General features: G+C 45.0%; 1 protein-coding gene across 1 annotated transcript in view; it reads right to left on the bottom strand.

Annotated features, from left to right (window-relative positions):
* Positions 1-20,116, bottom strand: part of SFRP4 (secreted frizzled related protein 4) — a 102,705-nt gene that overhangs the window by 12,573 nt on the left and 70,016 nt on the right. The window contains exon 5 of the mRNA XM_078688213.1: positions 826-889. Within this exon, the coding sequence (XP_078544339.1) occupies positions 826-889 (64 nt within the window). The remainder of the gene's footprint in view (positions 1-825; positions 890-20,116) is intronic.

Here is a 20,116-nt window from a genome sequence, read left to right as displayed (position 1 = left end):
TGAATGTCTCATGGACTGAATTTTTAGCACTCACTTGTAGACTGAATGAGACACCATATAGCCAATAGCATGACAGTAAGACAGAAACACTGTACACCCAGAGGACCACTTCCTATTTTCACTGACGTTTTTCAAAGTGAAAACTTTTTTTTAAAGGTGCCCTGGTTCACATGGATTTTTAGTGAGACAAGTTGTTCTCCAAACCTCTGGAATTAAGTATTTTGTGACGTGACCTACTAGTACATAGTTCAGTTTGCAAATGAGACGGCATTTGCGAAAAGTTGGAGTGCAACTTGTGACCACTTTTGTAAATGTAGTCTTTGTACATTAGATCCTAAATAAATCACATATTGTGGTGAGAAAGCTAAACTATTCCAGAAACAGAGCGCTTGCATCCCCCTCTCACTCAGCCAATAATAAAGTCTGCAATTCCACATAGCACACTCTGATGTCTTCTAGTTATTATATTTCCAAAACACTTAATATGTATGAATACTTCGAGGCATTCACGAATCCAGGCCTAAAAATGAGAAAGAGATGCTTGTAATGGATATAAACTCCAGCAGATTCTTTATCTTACCCCGTTCCAAACTGAATCAAGAACATTCTGCATAGCCATTTTCAATCACCGGGAATATGTGTTAGTGCTCATAGTGGACAACTGTTTCTTTTAGCCCTACCAAAAATGGTGTGTCAACCGCCATATGAGGCACCATGCACACTCGTGATGCCAGTTGCTAATATCTGCACCTCCATAAAACGCATCATGAATGTTATATGTTGTTACATTTATGTCCTAGAAATGTTAGAATTTCTCAGACTTACTTTAAACCTTCTGTATAGCTGTTCTTTCCATTTTTCAACCAAACAACTTTCAAGAAGCATCAACCTGAAATTGAAAATAATAGTCACAAATGTTTTTCTAAGGGGCATGCAGAGTACGAATGTTACGGATTATTAATGGAGAAAACATTTTATTTTGTTGCATAAGAGGCTACACTTGTATTTGTGTGTAATCACAGGTGGTGGCAATCGTTGAATGAACTTTCATTAAAAGAAAAATTAATATTCCAATATGGCCACCACTGAAGGAATCACAATTTAATTATTAAAACATGGAACTGTGCAATTCAGAAAAAAACAACAATGGTTAATATCAGGTCTTGGAAAGAAGGGTCTGTACTCATATAAGTTAAACCCTCTGTTGTGCTCACACACAGAAGAACCACAAGACAGAACAACATTGAAAGTGAGATTGTATTCCTCCTCTGCCTCCGGCTGATCTGCACACTGATTTGAAAAATAGCAATCGTGGACCAGTTCAAAATTGTCCCTGCTGCACCACAAAGCAGACATTAATTCCTGATTCGCACAGCAATTTGAATCACACCATATACCACTCTTCTTCACAAGCGCCCACATCAACAGAATGAGCTAAAACCCTGTTTCGGACCAACATAAAAACTGTATAGTGCTGTTGGGAAAGGACCACTGATGAAGGACTTAAACGCTGCATGACTTGCTAATCAAGAAAGAGGGAGGAAGATTTCTACAAAGCTGTCCATCAGAAAAGGTGTATGTATTTTAAGAAGACACATGTTTTGTTCCTATATGGGTATTGCTTTGATTTCAAAATCGATTTGCAAGGTAGAGAAGAGTGAGTGAAGGAGACTATACTGATCTAACAGAGCTTTTGCGCTGAAAGATTAACGGAGTCTGTGTTCAACCACCATATAAAGCAGATTTGCCTTTTACCAAGCAGATTATGCACCGACATTCTTTACATTTTATAAAAAACTCTTCGATGTACTTTTCGAGAAACCAACTTAGCATAAGGACATTCGTTAAAAGTGGTGCCTCAAATTATCTCCTAAAAAGGAAATGTAATATCTATGGAAAATGGTGTTGTGAAAAAAAAGTGTACCAGTTACTGAAGCATACAACCTAGTGTGCAGCATTAAGTTAAAATAAGTGCAGATATATGCTAGAATTATTCACTATTTGGTCACCAAGCAAGACAGGGAATAACAACTCTTTATTCCAAAAAGTCATCAAATAGCACTCCTACAATACCATGGCAATCCAATAATTATGTAAAGAATACAAAAATAGAGCCATGTTTTGACATCCATATATGGAACTCTTCCGCTACTTCAATCATTCCTAAATGAAGCACAGGAATCTAAGATATCTCAGAACCCCATACTGCTGCCACATTAGAAAGAAGTGGCATAATTGAGAATCATAAAACTGAAAGTTGTAGTCATTTTTGTCCTTTTCTGACAAACCATTACTTAAGGTTGGTATGATATTGACTCCTGCTATACAATGAACTACAGCTGGAGAACTTGTAAATTCTTCAGTAAATCAAGCTACTGTCAGTCCAAAATGCAACAGTGCCTACTATAATGCAGGCAATTCATACAATATTGGTATCAGTATTGAATCTGAGGAGTAACATGATTGGTAACTGTCTAGTAAATCTCCCTGGGTTTGTGTTATCTTTTAAGCTGATAACTGTGGCGTTCCTTTTCTAACCTTTCCCTTTAGTTTCTTCATCTTTTCTTTCTTCTCTTCTTACTGCTGTGGAATTTGAGCTCACTCAAATTCATAAAGAGTCTTTGAATCAGCAAATGTATTATTATGTCTTTGTCGTAAATGTGAATAGATCTTTTATGGTTTATTGGTTTGTGGTTCGTAAAAAAGAAAAAGATGGACAATGTTCATGAAAATAATAACATGAACTAGAGAGTCTTTTTGAAAATAATAAAACGAAAATAAAAATATTTATACATTTTCTCAATCACTATGAGTGTCACGTGTGATTGTTTCTGAATGAGATGGTGAATAGTTATCAGTACTGGCAATGGTTTTGTTGTATTGATAAAATAAAAGGAGGCATCCTAAATAGCCCTGTATACCACAATTAAAAATGACTATCCCAAAACCTTACCACAGAAACAAGATTAAAATCCTCAAGAATAAGTCTTGGGTTCTCCTATAAATGTCCAGATGGCTAGAGCACTGTTATTGGAGTCCAGAGACCAGTTAAGGGTACTCTGACCTATGGGTGGGGACCAACAGAAAATAGGTGGCCAGTTCCAAGTACACAAGCAGCTGACAAAAGTCCAGATGCCTCCATCTATCTCTGTTACTATCAGTTGCAACAAAAATTTTGCAGTGGTTGAGCACCATTGGGGACTGTAGACAACCACAACTATCCACAGTGACACTAGTACCATTGTCTGTTTGTCAGCATGTTTACTCCGTGTAAACTTTGGAAACGGAAGGGTTAAACCATGGTTCACACAGTGTCAAAATCAGCACAATCTCTTCTAGTGGGGAGAGAGCCCATACTGGGAATGTGTAGACTGACTGTCTCTTGGGTCCCTCCCCTCCCTGTTGTAGAGAAAAGGTTGGTATTAGCATCCTATGGGCCCACGATGGATTTGGGATCATGAAAGCTTCACCTTCCCCATACTGGAACATAAAGAGCAGCACCTCCAACCACTTGTTCTTACATTTCCTGGGCAGCTGTGCTGAGCTACCTCATGTTACTTGGCCAGTTTCAGCCTACCAAGATGCCCTCATTCAGGTCCAGCTATAAGGTTGAGCTTTCTTCACGGGGAACAAATCATTTTTCCTGAAGGTGCAGTCCAGCTCCTCTTGCAGGCAAGTATGTTTTTTTTCTTAGGTCTAGCTGCAAGGGAACTGTCTACCCATGGCCAAGGACGTAGATCCACTAGGAAACCATACCTTGAAGGTATTTAAAACTCAAATGCCTCACCAGAGAAAGAAGGGCAAAACGGAGAAGGGAAAAAGAAGACAGGAGTGCTTCCTTGGAAGAGGCTAAGTCGGGAATACAGTTAAATATTAACCTCCCTGTATGCAGATTACACAAGCATTCAAATTTAGTAAGGTATAGACCAAAAGGTGAAATGCACAAGAGTTTCTAAATAGGGCCCGGTTCAGAGAATAGGGGAGAACAGCTAACCATGATTCAGGGGGTAATGTGTCTAATGAGACCACAAGAACAGACGTCGACCAGGCTACAAGAGCTCAGAAGGAGCTCCCCGCAACACCTCCTCTACCCAGGGACAAGAACACCCTCCTAGAAACCAGGGAAAACTACACCTGTCATTTTATTTACCTACAGTCGAGGACTGCCCAACCAGCAGATTATTTGGCAAGAGGCACCATGATGAAGCGGAGAGTACCTGTTTACTGATGGCGCCCATTAATGCAGGATTCTTTCTCTAGGATCACAGTTGGGCCTGCGCATTTGCCAATTTTTTAGCATTAAAGGACAATCAGTGGATGTGGAAACTTGATACAGTTAATTGTGGTCCGAATCGAACCATACAATGGTGCGCTATTGCTGTACGATAAAAGGCTCAAAATGGCTCTGTTATTACAACTGTTTTTGAGATCTCTTTCTGCATTAATAAAACATGTTAATTATGTGTGTATTTTGTAAAATTGGTATTGTATAAAAAAATTTACAGTGGTAGAAAATAATTGATAAGTTATGATCATAAATATTGCATTGCAGCCATTATCATCACCTTATATTAGCTTAAGAAGTTGGAATATTTAGAAGATATACTGACATCATCACTGGCGTTTTAACTATAATTATTGTCCAAATTATCTAGTGATAATTAAGTGTACTCTTTGGAATTACCCTCAAGACCTAGCTCTTCGGCTAAGCAGATCTGTGGACATTCCTCCCCCACCCAGCGCCTTGAGATCCTCAGGAATGAGTAGTGCGCTTACAAACCTCTGATTGATTGATTGATTGAATTACTTTGTTATGAACAAACATGTAGAACAATGTGTATTTGTACTATTGGCGTGAGCTTTCTCTTACATCCTTAACAAACGTCACAGTGCAGTATTTTAAAGGAATGGGTGTATATGTAGCTCACAAGCAGCCTACCGTTTTTTGGAATACTTGAAAAGGCGTTTGTTAATGTGATATATGTTTTGCATAGCACTTAAATAACCAGCATGGTTTATTAAGGAAGTTACACTCAGACATACTACTTCTATAGGAGTTTAATGGACTTGTAACAACCTGGTGTGGTAGCCGTTAGTTTAGGCTATTCCATTATGATCATTTACATTCTAGACACTGTCTATGTGGACCGCAAGTGGTGGTAATTAGGTCTTGAATCATTAGGCATTTAACAATCCTAGAACAGTGCAAACGCTATTTGCTTCCCAGAGTGCTAGTTTGGTTGATGAGAGCAGCCAGCGGCATGTGGTCATGAAACACAGTTTTCCTAGTTTGGTTTTGAATTCTTTAGTGATTGCTGCACTGTAGTTCCGAACGCAGGGGCATTGCTTCCTGGGAGTGTGACACCCCCTGATAAATACATTCTTGAATTAACAGTTGGGTCTGGGTACCCTGAGTTGGGTCTGCTTTAGCTGAGTTGTTTTTTCTTGTCATCCTGATTTGACAATGAGTTTTTAACATGTTTATTTTTTGGCTCTGAAGCGTGAATATATTTGGGTTCAGATTTACAAAGATACAGCATTGCGATTGTATCACTTGTTTGAACCAAGCCCAAAACAAAATCCTTTTTGGTATTTACAAAGCCAAGCAAACGTTGATTTGTCTGGCGTTTTAAGAAAAAGTAACACAACACAGCTCATTCCATTGCCTTGCATTACCTAGCATCAGGTAGGCGTTCCATGGGTTGAGCATATGCATACATGTGCATACATGCAAAGATTTTGACGCAAACCCATATTTACATAGGGCCAAATTTACAAAGATTTCGTGTCTGGATTGCGTCACTTTTTTGACACAGCTCAAGACAAAATCCTTCTTGGTATTTACTAAAACCACGCAAATATTGATTTGAGTGACTTTGTAAGAAAATTTTATGCAACGCATTGCGCTGCCTTGCATTACTTTGTGTCCGGTAGGCAGGGGCGGATTGGCAAGGCGGGCATTCGGGCATGGGCCGAAGGGCCGGTGCCTCAGTGCCCTCTGTGGGCCGTTTTTTTCTCCCCTGTCCCAGTCCACAGAGAGTGGACTAGGAAAGGGGAGAAAAAAAACGGCCCACAGAGTGCACGGAGACAGACAGAGAAAATGAAAGCAGCCTCGCTGTGCGGCCGGACAGCGATTGTCAGCTGTGGCCTCTCCTTCACCCCTGCCCTGCCAAGCAATCAAGCTGAGGCTGGGCTGGGGAGGGGTGATTGTTTGCAAGAATCGGCCTCCCTGGGGGCCAGGTGTTTCTCAGGCCTTTGAGCCATTTGCACCTCGGCCCCCCTGGGGCCCATGCAGCCCAGAAACGGTGTTAGTCTTAACACCTCGCCCACAGCCCTTCACATTCAGGGCATAGTGGGCGAGGAAGAATGGGTCTTGCTGTGGGGGCCAGGTGATGTTTGGAATTACTTAATTTAATTTATTTATTTATGCGATTTTATATAGCGTGGACTTTACCCGAAGGTGTCAGAGCGCTTCACACTAGGAACAGCAATAATACATGAGGAGAAAAATTACAAGTGGACAAATTACAAAAGCAAACGTTAAGTTACATGAATCAAAAGTGACAATAGTGAGTAACCAAAATACATGAGGTAGCAATCGGTACATTACAGGAGGAAAAAGTGATATGTGTGCAGGTTACAAAAGCGTACAAAGTACAAGTAGAGGTATAATACTGCAATAAATGGCAGACACTCCAGCACAAGAACAAACGTTACGTAGGCAATGGTGGCACTTGTGCAAGTATCTAAATAAAGCAAACAAAAGTGAGCGATAGCATACAGTGTGATACCAGAGAAAAGTGACGTGTGCAAGTTACAAAAGGGTACCATACACAGGTACAAGGGTAATACTACAGTAAATGGTAAACACTCAAACGGCCAGAACAGACTGGGAAGGCACTTCCCATGCACCAGCTTCACCTCAGCCTCCCCCCTGGTCACCTGGCTACCTTGTATGACCCAGAAAGCTGTGTTTTGTGCTCCCCTGCCAGGACATTTTCCCGAGGCCTGGAGGGCTGATTAATTTACTAATTGCAGGGGCCTTACCTCTGTTCATGTGCTCCTGAGCTGAAGGTCTGGGGAGGGCTAAGTAGGTTAGTAATAGCAGGGGCTTTGCTGCTTTTCAGGTGCTCCTGTGCTGGAGGGCTGGAATAATTTTATGACAGAAAGGGGCCTTGCTATTTTTTTTAGTTGCTCAGCATGTAGGCCATTGTCACCTTGGCCCTGTGTCATGTGCAAGAACAGTATCCTCCCACTTTCATTCCTTGTCTGTGCAAATGGTGTTTCATGAAAGGGCACGCCCCTTGAATGTGGGCCACGCCCCTTAAATATGGGCCACGCCTCTTGAATGTGGGCCACTTTTTTCGTCAGTGGCCGGGCCGAATTGTGATCCCAATCCGACCCTGCCGGTAGGCACTCCATGGACTTTAATGCAAACCTGTATATACAAAGAGTTGTAGACATGGGTTTGTGCCAAATTGGTGAGCCAGCCTGAGGCATTATTTCCTCTTTACATGTGTGCTGAATTCTGTAACACACATACAAACGTGAAAAAGCCTCAAAGGATAGTTCTGTGCAGGAAGGTACCACTTCCTGGTAAAAAAACACTAACCTTAAGAAGACACCCTTGCACTGTGGCGCAAGGTGCCTGCTTTGGTGCAAGGCAGCCCAAAGTGCAGCAGCACACAGAGAGAATTGCACAATTTCTTTGATGATATGGCGCAATTCTGTTCTCTTCAGGTGACGAAATGCAGCAACTTTGCTTGCTGCTCTGCATTGCTCCACAGCTTTGTAATATGCCCATTAATGGCCGCTTTACCAGAAAAGTAGCAAATCAGCACCCATAGGAACATGCATATCTACTACTTTTTTTAATTCACTAATATTGGAAGTAGTAGGCATGGAAATCTACGCCAGTCTCAGGTTTCCAGACATACTACTGGCAATTCAACACCCAAAACATGGGATGAATGCTTACAAAAAGTCTAACTGGCACTCTTTCGGGAGTAGCATCCCATACCTTTATTTTTCGCCCAATGTGCCACTGTAGAAAGAGGGCCTGATTTAGGATTTAGCAGACAGAGTAAAGGAAGGCAGGGTGGCAGAAGACTGTACTGCCTTTATTCCACCCGCCAAATTTAGAATTTAAGTTCCTGTCATGATAGGTAACATTTAACGAACTGCTCTTTCAAACATGACTGCTAACGATCAAACTTTTCCAAAGTTTTTAAGTTTTCAAAAACAAATTCCCACTGGAGTTTGTGCTCAAATAATAAAAAAAGAATGACTCCAACACCAGATTTCTCATATGACGTGGGGGTCATTTAAATATTTTTACGGTCCCTTACTGTCAGGACATACCAGTTATATCCTGGCGGTGAGGGAGAATAAAAAAAAAGCTTTCTGACTGTCCAAGCTAAATAGGTCAGATGGCTTACTGCTGATGGCACCTACTACTTCGGTCTGTTGAAGGATGTTTTACGTTGACGGAATAAATTGTACTCCCTCAGCATAAAACTTGCAGTGCACTGGACTCAAAATCGGGCGGACAACCTTGGGTTTGGCAGACAAGGTATTTGTTCCGATTGCAATAGGGTAGCTGAGCGGCTAACTGTAAATCAGTCCCCGACTTCCACCTGCTGCAAAAAATGTATTAGCCCTCATGGGAACAGTCAATCCTGAGCCTTGGTCACCTCACACATTCGCCCTATTTCCTACTGCTTTTTCAGTTAGTAAACTTGTGATTCACCCCACCTGAATTTCACTGACTAAGCTACACCACTGCCCGATTGTAATGCTTTGTGACATATATATGAGTGTATACGTTTTTTGTAGGAACACTATTATTTGCTAGCTTAAAGGACCATTGGAAATAAAAGTCATTGTTGAAGTTTCAAGAGTTGATAAACAACTTAGTTAAGGTGAGCATGGGGATTGAATTGTGTTTCAATACCCTGATTAGATCTGATCCATTTAAATAATTTAAACAGCCCGTGATGCTTGCCTTATATAGCCTCACGAGATTATACTAATTTTTAAGACTCCTTAAGTAATGTGCTTGAACGCCAGCTAGTCAGTATTGTTTAATGGGACAGTGACATTTTCTGTGTAGAGGTTTCCAGTCTTTTTGTCAGTAATCAAACAAACTGTTTAGGTTAGCAGGTGTTCCCTGTAGATTGACATAGAGCTAGCAATTGGTTTTCACCTTCAGACAGTGAGAACAGCAGGACATTAAGATGGGAAACCTTTTTTGCTTGGGAGAATTCAGTGCAAGGGACCTGTATAGTTGTGAAATGCTTTCTTTTCCAGTTACTCTACGATTATTATGGAGACCAAGTTCTTGGCCATCAGGACAGGGAACATCCTAGCTATATAGGTACAAAGCGCAAGGCCCAACTGTAAATAGCAGTTCATTCAGACTTTTGAAGCAAATACTCTGACGAAACTTGTTCAAAGTATTTAATGTGGGTAGATTCACAGACATCCCACCAGGGCCGGACTGGGAACCAAAAACCGGCCCTGGCAAAGTGCTAGGCCGGCCGCCCCCCCCTGGGGTTGTGGGTGCCGACGAGCTCTTTGCCAGGGTCGGTTTTTGGCCGGTGTTGTTACAGGGCCGATTTTGCAGCTATGCTGCAATAACGACCCTGTAACAAAAACAGCCCCCAGGGTCCCCAAACCGGCCCCCCACCCGTGCTGCGCACCGGGGGATTGCCCGGTGGCCGCTACAGCCAGTCCGGCCCTGCATCTCACAGTTGTGAAATTCAAAGCAAATCTCAGGATCTGAGGCCTTCTAGTCGTGCTGTATAGGCAAGGAACTTGCTATGTTAAAGGGGTGTTTCACAGGTGAGGGTACCTTAACATTTGATCCACTTCAAGGCACTATGCAAGCATCGTTCAACAGGGATTCTAGTTATGGGAAATAGTGTGTTTGTAGGTTTCCTACTGTCTATTTGATATAGTAGGCCATATTTTTTAAATAACTCAATTTTGAGCCTGATTGTTAGGTCACTTCTGTCTTTAAAAAAACAGTCGCTAATTAGGATCAAATTAGCCACTCAATAATAAAGCTCAAAATCGGCAATGCCCACCCCAGCGTAAAAGGAGGGCTGCGCACAGTAATAAAAGCCTTTCTGACACTTCTGCAGGGACTGGTAAGAGAAATAGGATGGACAGCATTAGGATTCCAAGAGGAAAATAGAGGCTTTTTTAGGAGAAATTTTATCATGGCTGTTTTCCAATCATCTGACACCCTACCATGATTACGCGAAAAAAAGGTTGAACAATGAAGTGATATGTGCAGCAAGAGGAGTAAATTGTTTCATAATATGAGCTATGTTTGAAAGAGCCTCAGGATTTTGAGCAGGTAATAAGCTGCAGAACTGTAGGGTATGCCAGAGACGGATGTACCACTAGAACCATGTTGAACCACAGTGACTTTCCTTATTATGTCCCTGAATTTAGTGATTTTATCAATGAAAACATTTAATAGGGTCTCACACGAAGATGTTGCGAAAGTGGGGACTCAGTCTGTTTTGACCCAGGAGCTGAAAGAGCATCTAGAAATCAGAACCGTGCCCTAGTTGTTTTAGAGGCTTGAATGATCCACAACCAATATTATTTCTATTTGGCTGATCAGATCTGCCGTTTGTTGAGAGCTAGAGCGTTGGTGTACAACTGCCTAAGGGACTCATTACGATGACATAACGATCGCCACAGCCGAGCCGGCGGTGGCGACCGTTACACCATTGTAACGTGAAATACCCCGCCATATTATGATGGCGGGGGATATCGTGGCGGAAGCAAAGTCTATCCTTCGCTTTTCCGCCAGTCGGCAATGGCCGGGCGGTGCTGGGCCAGTAACATGGTGGCGGTGCCTAGCAGGCACCGCCAGCCATATTACAATGTGGCTTGCGGACAGGCCTTTGAAAGGCTGGCGGAGATTGGCATTGTGGGTCAGTTGAGGGGCCCCATGGGATGGGGGAGTGCACTAGGGGGTACCCATGGTACCCCCCTGCAGTTCTCTGCACCAAGTGCCAGGCATCATGTGGTGCCTGCCACGTGGTGCACGGAAATGCCAGGCATGCGATTTTAACAGGGTGCAGCACCAGTCGCAATGTTAAAATGAGGAACGTGACGGCCAGGGTGGCGGTCAGATCCTAATTCGTGGTGCGGGACCGCCGCATGTCTGGCGGCCGGTCTTAACACTGTGAGGATGGCCATCCTAATAGGCCCCTTAATTCGGGAGAATTTAGCAAAGTCAATAGGCCTGGCTTCTTGCATTCTGAGTTACAAGCCAGACCAGTAGCCAGACAGCAGGATCAGCAGGAGTTCCCCAGGTGCAATGAACAGCAGGAGAGGTTCCTTTTCATCCTGCTGCCAAGGTCAGCCTGGGCAGCAACATGAACTGGAGCCGCAATGAGAAGTGCTGGGATACAGAGAGTTGGGAAGCATAAGTTAGACTCCGAGCGGCAGTCAGGAGTGGCTGCTAACCTGAGAAGCCTGTCTGACATGTTATACTTGTGCTCACTGTAATAAAGCATTTATCCTTCAACCGATGCATCCAGGCAACATTTTTGCAATTGCCCAATCTGTTCATCAACTATCTAGCCAGGCACCAAGCCAAAACCATTCAAGTAGGTGGTAAGTAAGTCGCACTTCCCCTTTGTGTTGGGCAGCAAAAATATTTTTTGAGAACAGGCGGTGGTCCCAGGGACCACTGCCTGTTCTTAAAAAAATAAACGTTAAATTTTTCTGTTTGAAACGACTAATTTGTTTTTTTTTTAAATGCATCCCATTTTACTTTAAAGAAAACAGGCTGCATTTAAAAAAAAATTGCTTTATTGAAAAAGCAGTCACAGACATGGTGGTCTGCTGACCCAAGCAGGCCACCACCCCTGTTAGTGTCGGCCATTCCTAATTCGTCACAATGTGCGACCTGCCTCATGATTATTAATGAGGCAGGTCCCTTGCGACCCATTTGGGAATCGCAAACAGTGTCTCAGACACTGTTGTACATTCTATTTTGAGAGTTGCAAATTGCAAGTTGCAAAAAATAGCAAGTTGTGATTCGCAAAATGGAATGGCCGTACATCTGGCCCTTGGTGCAATTACTCAGAAGGTTTAAACATTCAAATACGTTTATTTTTAAGAAATTTATGCCATAACAGTTAAAACACTGACATGTTCAACAGATAACGTAAAAACAATTGCCATTCATAAAAACTTAATACAACCTGAATACAGTTCATAAAATTGTACTCTCTGCACATCATCTATTTGATTTGATTAAATTTAATGTATTCTAGTCTAGTTATTATGTAAAAAATTAAACTGCAAATGGAAAACGAATGCCCTTCAACGCACTATTAAAACCAATTTCCACCGAGTAGAGCAATATTTGGATTTTACGAAACATCCCAACTATCAAACATGTGCCTAGGTACAGATACCAGGGTGTGCGTATACTTTTACCTTCTCAGGGCAAATATACCTTTTGGAAACTATAGCAATACACCCTGATGGCTCCATGTCGACAACTGTAGGATACAAGTAAAACTGAGCACAGACCTACTACACAGAATTGACATATTCTGTTAAAAGTATAACAATTTGTCTAAATCACAACAATTTTAGTGACAGCCCGGTACAAATTAACCTTGGGAAATCGACCTAAAGAAAGCCATTCTCAGAAGGTTACCTAGACTCCCTCTTCTAGGGAAGGCATTTTAGCAAATCTAGGATTCATATAAAAGGGTTTTACTTGGTTAAGGGTAATAACCTTGATTACACTGTTTCCACATCACTTTGCATCCACATTGTAGATATAGCTTCAACGTAGGAAGAACATTTAACACCCTCACCCCCACCAGTCCTGATGAATACACTGACCCACATGTAGCATGCGTATTGGCAGAAACATATTGACCTCTTGACATTAGGGACAGCAGAGTAATTGGCGGAAACATCATGACTTCTGGAGATTAGGGACAATAGACACCCTTAATAATGTCCTTACACTTTTACATGTTCTTAACGTTACCGTAGGGAACAACAATAAATTCCTCAGTTCACCTTCAGGTAATTTTGCTACATTTACATCAGGGTCCCACCTCCTAGCATTCATAGTATCCAACTGCAGGGAATAATTAAACCAAGAGCAAATGCATCTCCATAGGAGCTCCTGTAACTGAAGCACACTTGGCAACGGGTACCTTTTTTTCTTGTAATGCGTGTATTAGACGCGATGATGAAGCGTGGCTCCGTAGTGGCATAGAGTTATGCCTCGCGCTGCATAGAAATTTCCAGTGACAGCAAAACGCAGGGATCTATATAAATTCTTCCTATATAGCGGACTTCTCCATTCCGTAAGGGACGTTATATCTTTGTGTTTATGTATAACAATCTTGGAAGTACGAAGTATATTATTACACTTTTGGACTCTCCCTTCTTCTTATTGTTAATTACAATACTTTTTCTCCCAACAACCCAATAGCACAGCAGCATACCAAACCAGCCTTTTAGGCAATCTTACATATGAAATTCAAAATATGACTGCCCACTGCTACACTGATAATGCGAGCATACTGCAGACCACGATCATTGCTCACCTTTTGTTTTTGTCAGAGTGCATTACCGTACTTGACCAGAGGTAAACATCATTAAAAAATGATCTCCATGTAGTTTACAATACCATGCTCGCTGGCTGAATGCATCTCGTTGTCAAAACATAGCATGTACTAATTCACTTTACAAAAAACTATTTTTCTTGATATTGTAGTCGACGTAGCCCCGCCATTGTTTCTGCCATACTGAGCGTACTTAGCTTAAATGACCAAGCTAATCCTTTTAAGATATGTGTTAGACCTGGCATCATTGGCATGAGTCTCTCCTCCGTTTTTTTTCTGTTTGCCTCCTCTGTTTACGATGTTTTTGCTGGTATATGCTTTGGGCACTGTGCCACTGCTGATCAGTGCCACAGTGCAAGTGCTCCCTATGTGAAATTGCTGTATTGATTGACTTCCATGTTTGGCTTATTTGGTTTACTATCAGTCCCTAGTAGAGTGCACCAGGAGTGCCAGGGCTTGTAAATACAAATGCTGCTAGTGGGCTTGCAGCACATGTTGTGCCACCCACAAGAGCGGCCTAGTAAAAGTATGTCTGAAGGTCTGCCATTGCCAGACCACGTGCAGTCTGACTGTCACGAGGACTGCGCAAGTACACCTACTTGCCAGTCCCTAAACCTTCCCTTAACTTCATGTTAGTCACCCCTATGGTAGGCCCACGGGCAGGGTGCATTGTAAGCATAAGGTAGGACAAGCCTGACAAGGGTGGCATGTCCTAATAGTGAATTACAGCCATAGTCGTTTTTCACTATTGTAAGGTAACCTGCTCTCCATCAGTTAGAATGGGCTGCCAGGATTATTAATGCTATAATCCTAGCGGGCTCGGGGAGCATGGTGCAATGTCGAGTTTGGTATCCCTGAACTCAGGGTTTAATAACGCATCCGTTTGTGTGGATGGTTTTTGGACTCTGTGTTTGAAAATAGCACTTTTAGAAAGTAGCTATTTTCTTGTCTAACTGTCTACCGGTCTCTGCTGGTTCTGGTGTGCGTGTGACAGGAGCTGGGTGGCTCCAGAGAGTCTGAATGAGTCAGTGTGGGATGAGTGGGGCATTTGCATTGAGAGTAGGGGAGAGTAGCTCTTGATAGCCTGCCCTGCCTGATACAATGTTGGCTCCGCCCCCCTGCCAGGCGACTGATGACTCTGTGCTTGCCTGGGACTTTCCTGGCCCGCCTCCTGCCGGGCAGCTGATGGCCCTGCCCCTGCCAGTGACAATGCTGGCTCCGCTCCTGCTGAGCGGCTGAGGACTCTGCCCTGCCCAGTGAATAGGCCAGGTGCTCTGGCCTGGCAACACCCACAACAAACCTAGGATGGGGGGAAATTCCCCTGCATGGACAAAGGGATCAAAGCCAAAAAGGGGTATAAGAAAAGGACCCCTGAACCAAGAAATCAGATCACTTCTGACAAGGAAACCTGAACCAAGGACAAGAAGCCTGCTGATCTAAGGACTGCCTACCCCTTCTGCCAGAGTGCTGTTTGTTGGGGGAATCCTGCATTGCTTCTTTATTTTTGCCAAGGAACCAGGAGAGAGGAACTTTGTGTGTACTCTCACTCTTTGCTAAAGAAAATCTCCAAGGGCTGGAAGAGTGCCAGTCTCCTGTTGAAGTCACAGGGCTAAAGGACTTCATCTGCTTAAAGTGCTATTTGCTGGAGTTTGTGAATCCAGCACCTCTGAAAGAATCCAGCAATCTCGACGCCGACGGACGCCGCCGAATCCAGCTCGACATCGTGAGTAACGGCTCCAGTGTCCCGCTTCCTCGACGCCGGCCGCCGGGCCCGATCGACGCCAGCAGCAACGCCAGTGAGTAGTGAGTTCGGCTCCAGCTCCAAGTGACCCCGTGTCTGCACCGCCGCTGATCGCATCGACTTCGAGCCCTCTCGACGCCGTGAGCGCTGCTCACTCTTGCAACATCGACATCGACGACGCCGTATCCTGCTTCATCCCGTGAGCGCTGCTCCCGCCTGACTTCGGTCGACGCCGCTGCAGATCGCCCCGACTCCGAGGCCCGATCGACGCCGAAGACGCGACGCCGGACATCTCGACGCCGCTGATCATCGAGTGCTTCACTTTTCCAAGGTACTGTGTTGTTGGGGTCTGTGCGACTCCGGGCTCGACGTAGCGCTCCTCGCGGTCGACGCCGAACCTTTGGATTAACTTTGCCTCGACGTCGTGTGACTCCCGTGTGGGTTACATTGTTGCCAAGAACTTTGATTTAGAGAAGAAGAGTTGCTTTTGATACTAAAGACTTTTGTGCTAAGAAGAAACCGTGATTGAACTATTATTTTTCCTTCCAAGAGTATTTATTAAGATTGTGGTATATTTTTGTCGTTATTTGGTCTTGTGCTAAGCCTTATATAAAAATACTTATTTTTATAATACTACTGTGTCGTGTCCATTTGTAGTGTATTCACTTTATTACTGTATGTGGTCATAAATGCTTAACGCACTGCCTCTGAGATAAGCCTGTCTGCTTTGCCAAGCTACCAAGGGGGTGAGCAGGGGTTATCTAAGTGTGTGATCTCCTTGCCCTGACTAGAAAAGGTGTGTCCCTATTTGTCAGAAGTGTATACCTCTGCCAACTAGAGACAGCCGCTTCTAACATTGGTGGGTCAGCGGTGGGATTTTGAACTTTGCATTTATGACCCATGTGCTGTGATTAGTGTGCGCTACATAGTGAAAGCAGACCATAGCGCAGCCACAATCTGTTTTGGTTGGATATTCTATTTTTGTTCTCCGCTTTTCCTGAAGCTTGATTTTTGAAACTGCCAGTTTTGACCATGAGTGATGCCGGAGTCACTACCCCTGTTATTGTGGAGGAGTTTGATAGGAAGAAGATAAAGAGATACAACAGAAAACAACTGGAGCACTTTTGCGAACAGTTGAAAGTTCCTACATCAGGCCTCAAAGTTAAGGAAGATTATTTTAAAGCATTGCAGGCCTGGTTAGCGGCCAGAGACCCCTCTGCCCCGGTGGTGGTACCGACAGAGGAAGGGGAGGAGGAAGTGCCCGTGACTGGGCCTGTATCCCCTCCTGGCAGCAGTGTTTCCTCCAAAGGTCTTTCCCCTGAAGAAAGAGAAGAAAGGGCGAAGGAGCGAGCCTACAACATGGAAATGGAAAAACTTAAGATAAATGGGCAGTTGGAATTAGAGAATGCAAGAGGCAGGAGAGAAGCTGATTTGGAGATCAAAAGATTAGAGTTTGAAAGAGAGAAGTTAGCTTTTGAGCGTGATACCAAGTTGAGGGAGTTGGAGCTCCAAGCTAAGAAGTTAGAATTGAATCCCTCTGGTGGCAGCGTCCCATCTGTGCCTGCAGAAAGTAGGTTTTATTTTCCCAAAGATGTGATCAAAGATTTTCAGAAGAATGAGGATATTGGTCAGTGGTTTAAAGCATATGAGTTAGCATTGTTGGCCCACCGGGTCCCTGAGAAGGATTGGGGAGCGGGGTTGTGGGGTCGCTTTGTGAATGAGGGAAGAGATACCCTGTTAGACATGCCTGTTGAGGATAGGATGTCTTATGCTCATATGAAGGATGCTTTAATGTTAAGGTATGGCCTAACCCCAGAAAAGTACAGACAGGCCTTTAGAGAATGTAAGAAGTTGCCTGGTACCACGTGGGTGGAGTATGTGTCATATTTTTGCAGAGCCATGGATGGTTGGGTAAAAGGCAGCAAAGTGGAAAGTTATGATGCTCTTTATGATTTGTTTGCTTGGGAGCACTTGTCTAATAACTGTTTTCCGGAGCTGCGCCAGCACCTTATTGATAGCAAGATATCTAACCCTAGAAAACTTGCTGAAGAGGCGGACCGCTGGGTCAGTACCAGGGTCCACAAGGGTCCAGTGGGAGACTCAGCCAAAGGTGGGCAGGGTCCCCAGCAGAAGAGTGGGGGGGACAGGGGTAAACAGAAGGAGTCCCAGAAAGGGCCCCAAAGTAATCCCCAAGGGAACCAAGGGAAAGGTTCCCAGCCTCCCCCTGTGAAGAAATCAGAGGCCCCGCCAGGTAAACCTGGTCATAGGGGCCCACTGACCTGCTTCGTTTGTAAGCAGGTGGGACACCGTTTTTATGACCCTCAGTGTCCCTTGAAGAAGTCTGGTGCACTACCCAGTGCACCACCCCGTCAGTTGGCTAGTGTAGCTCTGGGAGGGGAGGAGATGGTTGCCCATGGTGGGGAGGGTCCCGCGGAGATGTCCCTGGTCTCTCTAGGAGACATGGAATTGGTCCCTCCACCCCCTCTGCCTAGTAACACTAAGAAATATAGGCAGTGGGTGACCATTAATGGCCATAGAGTGGAAGCTCTCAGAGACACCGGAGCGAGTGTGACAGCTGTCAAGTGTCACTTGGTGTCCAGAGAGCAGGTTGTTCCCCACGCATTCTACCCTGTGATAGCTGCTGACAACTCCCAGAAAGAGTGTGAGGTAGCTCAAGTTTCCTTTGAATGGGGGGGAGTTTCAGGTACTCTTCAAGTTGCTGTAAGGCCCGCCATGCCTGTTGATTGTCTCCTGGGCAATGATTTAGAAGACTCCCCTTGGGCTAAGGTGGAGAGGGAGACACATTTGAAAATGTTGGGTGTGCCAGAGTGGGTGTGTGCAACCACTCGATCCATGACAGCAAGTAAGGGTGTTGATGGGGTTCTGGAGCCTGAAAGTATGGCCCAGGACCCAGCTGTGAAGAGAAGAGGCAGGGGGCGCGGGAAACCGTCCCCCGTAGTTCCCGTGGTCCAGGAGGAGGCAGACCTCGAGGGGGATGCCCTGGAACCCACAGGTGAACAAGTTGCCGAACTGGGAGACCTGCCCGAGCTGACCCATTGGCAGCAGGATGGTGGTCCCTCCAGGGAGGAATTCTGTGCAGAACAGAAAGTGTGCCCTTCTCTTGTGGGTATGAGGCAGCAGGCCTCAGCCCAAACCTCAGGTGATCAGTCAGGGTCACATTTTGTGTACTGGGAGAACAACCTCCTGTATAGCGAGCCTAAGGCTGCTGAGCCTGGGTCAGCCCGTGTGCTGGTGGTACCCCAGCGCTTCAGAGCCTTCCTACTGGGTTTGGCTCATGACGTTCCTTTAGCTGGACATCTGGGGCAGGACAAGACCTATGACAGGCTTGTCACCCATTTCTATTGGCCTCAGATGCGAAGGGATGTAGACATCCAGTGCAAGACCTGTCAGACTTGCCAGGCAAGTGGGAAAAGCGGGCGGAAGCAGAAGGCTCCCCTCCAACCTTTTCCCGTGGTCAGTACCCCCTTTGACCGGGTGGGGATTGACATTGTTGGGCCACTGGACCCCAAGACAGCCCTGGGCAACAGGTTCATCCTGGTCTTGGTGGACCATGCCACACGGTACCCGGAAGCCATCCCTCTCAGAACAGTGACTGCCCCCGTGGTGGGACGGGCACTGATGGGTGTTTTCTCCCGAATGGGGTTCCCCAGAGAGGTGGTGTCAGACCGGGGCACCAACTTCATTTCCAACTATATGAAGTCTCTGTGGAAGGAGTGTGGGGTAACTTATAAGTTCACCACTCCTTACCACCCCCAAGGTAATGGGTTGGTTGAAAGATTCAACCGTACCCTTAAAGGCATGATTATGGGTCTTGAAGAACCAATGAGGCGTAAATGGGACGTCCTCTTGCCATGCCTGTTGTTTGCTTACCGTGAGGTGCCACAGAAGTCTCTAGGGTTCAGCCCCTTTGAGCTTTTGTATGGTCACCCGGTAAGAGGACCTTTGAGTCTGGTCAAAGAAGGCTGGGAGCAATCTCCCAGGAAACCTCCCCAGGATGTATACAGTTACATGCTGGCCTTTAGGAACCAGACTAGGCGCTTCAGGGATCTTGCTCAGGCAAATCTGGAGGCCAGCCAGGAGGAGATGAAGCGGTGGTACGACCAGAGGGCCACTCTGGTAGAGCTTCAGCCTGGATAGAAAGTTTGGGTCATGTCCCCTGTGGAACCTTGTGCGCTCAAGGACAGGTGGACTGGACCATTTGAGGTTGTGGAGAAGAAGAGCGATGTCACCTACCTGGTGGATTTAAAGTCTCCCAGGAACCCCTTGCGGGTCCTGCATGTCAACCGTTTGAAGCCCCACTTAGAAAGGTCCGAAGTGGGCATGCTCCTAGCTACAGATGCTGGAATGGAGGAGGAGAGTGAGCCTCTTCCTGACCTCCTGTATGCAAAAGAGCAAGATGGGTCAGTGGATGGTGTTGTCCTCTCTGACACACTGACCCCTGAACAGCAGCAGGATTGTCGCCATTTGTTGGGGCAATTCCCTGATCTGTTTTCCTTGATTCCTGGTGTTACTCAGTGGTGTGTCCATGATGTAGACACCGGGGACAGCACTCCTGTCAAGCACAAGGCTTACAGAGTGACTGACAAGGTCAGAGCATACATCAAGGAGGAGGTCTCCAAGATGTTTGCCCTAGGGGTGGTTGAGTCCTCTAGCAGTCCTTGGGCCAGCCCCGTGGTCTTGGTTCCAAAGGCTGCAGCGCCTGGTGCTTCACCGGAACTTCGGTTCTGTG

The sequence above is a fragment of the Lissotriton helveticus genome, chromosome 4_1 (genome assembly GCF_964261635.1).
Source record: "Lissotriton helveticus chromosome 4_1, aLisHel1.1, whole genome shotgun sequence".
Classification (NCBI taxonomy): domain Eukaryota; kingdom Metazoa; phylum Chordata; class Amphibia; order Caudata; family Salamandridae; genus Lissotriton; species Lissotriton helveticus.
Note: the sequence above shows the minus strand (reverse complement) of the source record. Positions and strands in the feature narration are given on the sequence as shown.